A 6,108-nucleotide genomic window follows, 5' to 3' on the forward strand; every position below is an offset into this window, starting at 1 on the left:
AAAAGGTTCTGGTGACCCTGCGACCCAAAAATAAGAAATAGAATAGCAGAGAAGCTTGGTAATTCTGTAGGCTTACTGTAGCAATCATTTAAAATATAGTAATGAGAGATGAGTGAAACTGAGTTCACAGTCTGTATTTCCCAGGCACAAAGCTATCCTTTATCAGTGCATTTGCCAGCTTTAGCTCACAAGAGATCACTCCTGTGTAATCAGTGGAAAGCCTGGAGTATTACACTGTTGCAGGGCAACCTGGAGAGATGCAAACAGAAGCTTTGCCACTGTGCACAGCTGTAACAGAAAGGAACAAGGGAAGGAATTCCCCAATGATCATATAATTCTCACCTGTGCAACTCACTGCTGCCTCCCAGCTCTGCGAGACACCAGGCTGTAGGGTCAGTTTGGGTTTAAGGGGACTGTGTTAACAGATGACCTTAAAATACTGAAAAACAACACAGTCAGTCATCTAATTAGGATTCACTGACAGCTGGGAGTGTGAACACAAATGTTCCCGTTTGTCAGTGTGGTTTTATATCATTTGCTCCTCTATCTCAGCATCCTGCTGACTTCATGATTTTAAAAATTTGTGCTACTCGTGTCAGGACATGTTTCTAACCAGAGGCAATTGCAGAACGTGCTCTGCAGCTAAGTATTCAGCTAATGCAACATGCTCATGTCACAACAGACACCTCAGGCACCCCCCTCCCCCCTCCAAACAAACAAACAACAAAACAAAACAAACCAGCAACAACAAAAAACACACCTGAGTCCTTCACTAAGACATAGGAGAAATCCCTACCCTCATGATTGCTCACATACTACAAAAAAAACCCACAATATTTTACACCTTTTTGCATTACACTTTTTTGGAAGAGAGTGTATGCATTACAGAGATACAGCTTATCCAATAACAGAGCTTGCCATGGATCTCCTTGCAGTTACATGTTCATATGCCTGTGTCCTCAGGTGCCTAGCTGGGAAACACCTGGCTTGGACAGCCTCATTCTTGTCACACCGAACTGAAAGCTATAAATATTTATAACTTCATTGAGAGGAAAGGAGAATCATTTGCATGACTTGCTCCAGGCTCACAGTCTGACTCAGTGGAAGGCTGTGCAGTAGAATTTTAGGAGTTCCCAACTCCACGGCTTACGGTCAGATTACCAGTCAGCATACTGCTAGGTTCATTGCCTCACGTCACTTCAATAGAGTGGTGAAATGCAACTTTGTGTTGAGATGATTCATCTAATCTTTTCAGCATTATTAGGCACAACAGATCACAAATGTGCGTTTTAAAGAGAGCTTTCATTTGTTGAGCAATCAGTTTCCATCATTGCTGTTTCACCTGAAAGGTGTGCAGTTTTCTAGTTCAAGTTTGTAACAAACACTTTAGTTATAGCATTCTTCAGGCTCAAAAACTACAAAAAAGCAAAGCACACTGAGAATCAAACCCTTTCTTCAAGGAAATAAAAATATCCTCAGCCTCAGCACACAGTACAGCTTTTTGTAGATACTTAAGAGATGAGACTGATAGGTTCCCACTTCCAAAGGGAAAACAGTCCCATTGCAGAAAGGTTTACAGGCACTATATCTGTGCTACATTCAGAACACTACGTTCAAAAAATCCTATGATGAATAAGAAGCAGCAGCCTCAACATTTTCAGTATGAGTTTGGCCAGAGATCTTTAAGAAGAGATTGATATATCATCCCAATTGCTTTTTACAGGATGATGATAAACTATGTGTATTTTGACCTTCACTGATACTTAACTGCTACAGGAAACTACACTATCCTGCTGTAAACATATCTCTTTTCTATCATTCTTGCTTTCTTTTTTGAACCTGCAGCACCTCCTACTCCAGACACCAAAATGGAAGAAAATGCAAACACCAGTTTGGAAGAAGATTTCGAAGGACAAGCTACACACACAGGCAAGAAAACTGATTATATTTGTTTTCTAAAAATAAGCAAAACTTGCTCTGATCAGCAGGGAAGCCTAGAATCCATCTACATTCACTGGGATGCCAAACTCCTTGAACAGAAATGTAGGCTTCAAATCCAATAGGAATATATTTTGGATTAACTGATAGTCCTCATGGAAAGGCAAGTAATACCAAACTGATTTTTGTGACAATCCTCCTCAAATCTCAAATGACAAATGGAGACACTTGAAGAAGCCATCAACAGTAATTGCCCAATACAGATCTTGCTGGTTTATTGTTTCAGGCACAAACAAACTGCCATTCTTCTCCTGAGGGAAAAAAAAAAAAAAAAAAAAAAAAAAAAAGGAGATATAGCAAGAATCATACTAACACTAGAATTAGGTTACAGGGTTCCACAATAAAGGCTGAATTATTTTTTCCTTCTTTTGGAAGGAACTTTCATGCTAAAATTTCATCTATACATCTTTTTGGCAAGCACAGCATAGCATTTAAAAGCTTTAGAAGCATACTTGCTTGGAATCACAATTCTTTTTAATCCAGCCCTCAATCACCAAGCCTTTTCATGAGTACTGACACTGCACTCAATTCTACGGACAGGTATCACTGCATCCTATCTCCCTAACAGGTAACTATATGCTTTAAGACAAGCATTCTTCTCAGTGTTCTGAAAGCTTCTTTTATTTGTGCTGTAATAACTCCTGTAGCTCTTGTAATAACTGTTTTTTAGGGTTCTTTCCCAAGGAGCCTTGCTGCTGTCAGCTAAGTTGGTATTTTTCAGAGACTCAAATGTAGGGCACTCTATCCATGCTTAGGCTTCTAAATAATTTTGAAATTCGAGTCACTTAAATCATTGCTATGCCAAGACTTGCAGGTTAATTCCTGTCTTGGAATCTTGTTTGTAAAAGATAATTCACCTTCCCTTTCCATCTAGGGGGTGTAGTGCCTTTAGCTGCCTTTCAAGATATCGATTTGATATCTTGGATTAGATTTTAATCCAAAACAGGCTCTTAGCAACTGGCAACACTACCCTCTCTCATGAGTGGGAGAGCTTCTTAACTAACCACTCCTGAATTTTCCATAGAAGTAAACTTGATCTCTGAAAACATTCAAATATTCCTTGGTTTTACTTTATGGTACAAATTTAAGTGTTTTGTTTTGAAAAAATAACAACATAGGGTTTTTGAAGTGAACATGTTTACTTCTCCCTCCTCCACTCCAAAATTTAACCAATTTAATCAACACGTTCCAAAGAGCAAGGTCTGCATTACAATCAGAGTTACTACACCATTGCCTTACAGGTTATGCTTCCAGTGGATCATATATTGATTTAAAAATAAATAAAATCTTGAGGGCTCCAGGATCTTAGTATTACAATGAATGCCAACTCCTTACACCTGGTATACATTCAGACCCTGTCAATAAGGAAAAGCAAATGTACATTTACAATACACTGGCTTTGGCCAAGATATCAGTTTTAACAGGTTTCCACATATTCATTCTTGTTAACTATTCATGTAGATCACTAGAATATGTTTTATGATAATGATAAAAACTACATCACCAAAATGATCCAGGCTAGAAACAAACTATCTTCCCAAGGCTAATGAACACACTGATTCTAAAGGTCTGATTTTCAGCTCTCCTGGAGAATACTCCGAAAGGAAAAGAGGAAAAGGGGTGGATAAACTGCAGCATTGCTAGGGAAGTCAATAAAGGGCAAACTTAAGGGAGCTTCTTGTTGCGGCCAGTTTGTCATCTAACAACTTCTCTCTTAGGGCCCAAAGGTGTGATCAATGACTGGAGAAAGTTTAAATTAGAAAGTGAAGACAAAGACTCCTTACCCTTGAGCAAGAAAGAAATTCTTAGACAAATGTCTTCACCACACAGGTCCTTCAGTAAAGATGATAAAGACACCAGAGAGAGATTCTGCCGTAAGGTAAGAGAAAAAGAAAAAAATAATATTACATGTTGATTCTATATAAAATACACAAGAAAATCCTGAAATCACCAGCTTCAATTCCTTAATTCCTCTGCAGACAAACTAGAACTAGTGACAGTAACTTTTATATTGTAAATACAACATGAAGCATCATCTTGAGCACAGATCATATCACTGCCACTAAGTGGCATGCACGGACATAGTGCCACTGAAGAATAAGAGCATATTTAAAGGGCGGAACAAAGACTGACTTACCAGGAGAATAGCAGCATCTGACCTACAACACACATCCAACCATTATCTAGTCCTCTCTCCAGGTTTTAAGCTCTGTAAAATAAAGCAGTATAATTCACAATATACCACACAGTTCTGAGACCTTGACCCTCCTTTCTCCATTCCCTACCTTAATTCACCATCTTAGTTTAGGGCAACTGGAAATTTTTTAATGTGCTTAAAAGCCTTGGGATGGGATCTTCATACCTATCTCTCCAAGAGGCATTAACTAACCCGTAGGAAGTTGTTCTTCTGTCTAAGCTTTCTATGTGGTGTTCTTTAGATAGCAACTTTTTACCTTCCTGTTTGAATGTCAATAAACAACCACTTATTCATGCAGCATTTTCTCAATATTCACAGATGAGCATGCAGGAGTATGAATTAATAAATGATGAGAAAGAAGATGAAAGTTGCCTACAAAAATACCGTAAACGCTGCATGCAGGATATGCACCAAAGGCTGAGTTTTGGGCCTAAATACGGCTACCTATGTGAGCTGCAAAATGGAGAACAGTTCCTGGAAGCCATTGAAAAAGAACGTAAAACTACCACTGTCATTGTTCACATTTATGAAGATGGCATCAAGGGCTGTGATGCTCTGAACAGCAGCTTAACCTGCCTTGCTGCTGAGTACACCACCGTGAAGTTCTGCAAGATCAAGGCCTCCAACACTGGGGCTGGAGACCGCTTCTCAAATGAAGTGCTTCCCACTCTGCTTGTCTATAAGGGCGGAGAGCTTCTGAGCAACTTCATCAGCATTTCTGAACAATTCAATGAGGAATTCTTTGCTGTGGATGTGGAGTCTTTCCTAAATGAGTATGGGTTGCTACCTGAAAGGGAGCTTCCAACACTGGGAAATGGCAACACGGATGAGCAAGATGTTGAATAGAAAGCCATAGTCTTCACTGCCTTCCCTTTCTCTCCTGTACATTATATATCAATCTCAGTAATACCCAACTCATTTAGAGAAGGCTATCATTGCTTCCTAACATATTTGTAAGATACATGCATATAAATACTCCTTAACTATTAGCATGTGAATTTTTAAGTAAAACACATACAACAGCCAGCAATGTACAGTTATTTCTACACCAGGCACAAGTAATAGAAAGAACAAGAGATGATACTGGTGATCTTTAAGAAACTAAGCATGCACAAAATTAAAAAGCACAAGCCTAAGCAGGTCTCTACTACGTGCAAGAACAACTTCCTATCAACAGAACAGAAATGATCTGCCCCTGCACATACAAGAAAAGCCATCTCCATGGTCATAAATTGTGGAGAGTCCTAGCTGCACAGATTCACTTTCACAGAAACAGAATTGTGGGGGTTGGAAGGATCTAGAGATCATCTAGTTCCAACCACTTTTAGTAGGAACAAGACTTTATTGATTCATTTAGTTTTAAGGACAAACAAATAGCCTGACACCCTTGCAATCTTAAATGGCTTAGGTACTTAGGACACTATTTCAGTTTCTGCATTGAAGTTTCAGTAATTGTGAAAATACTGAAGTTAGCACAGCGCTTCTATTAACTCTTTAATCACAACAGCTAACACAAAAACACTACCAGCTAATTTCACTTTATCACTGCTCCATGTTTTGAACTGTAATACTTAAAATATTTGTGAGCTACTTTGTGCTTATGTAATAACACTGAATAAAGCTTAACAGCTCTCCAAAACTGCCATGAAAAGTGCAGAATATGTTTTTAATCTGTAACATTAATAATGTGGGAAATATCAGGAAGCATTCATATCTACTCACGTTTTTAGCTTTAAAGAACAGAGTAATGCTGAGAACAATTTTAAAATTCCTTTGAAGGGGACACATCATAGATTCCCTACAGCTCTTGTTCACCCCTCAGAATGCATGAAGACATTCAGCTCTTACAGCAAAATATTAGTAATGTTTCAGTAACTTCTCTCGCTCAGAGGCAAATCTGAAGGCTAAACTTT

The 6,108-nt window shown here is 38.7% G+C and overlaps 1 protein-coding gene across 1 annotated transcript; it reads left to right on the forward strand.

The window, feature by feature from the left end:
• The first annotated feature begins 1,853 nt into the window (after window positions 1-1,853).
• Window positions 1,854-5,464, forward strand: PDC (phosducin). The gene is made up of 3 exons (XM_065745682.1): window positions 1,854-1,929; window positions 3,717-3,877; window positions 4,514-5,464. Exons 1-3 carry the CDS (start codon window positions 1,869-1,871, stop codon window positions 5,039-5,041), a joined length of 750 nt encoding a protein of 249 aa, XP_065601754.1. The 5' UTR covers window positions 1,854-1,868; the 3' UTR covers window positions 5,042-5,464.
• The last annotated feature ends 644 nt before the right edge of the window (window positions 5,465-6,108 follow it).

This window comes from Cyrtonyx montezumae, unplaced genomic scaffold, assembly GCF_038088225.1.
Source record: "Cyrtonyx montezumae isolate F1298 unplaced genomic scaffold, pur_monq_1.0 scaffold_1, whole genome shotgun sequence".
Taxonomy (NCBI): domain Eukaryota; kingdom Metazoa; phylum Chordata; class Aves; order Galliformes; family Odontophoridae; genus Cyrtonyx; species Cyrtonyx montezumae.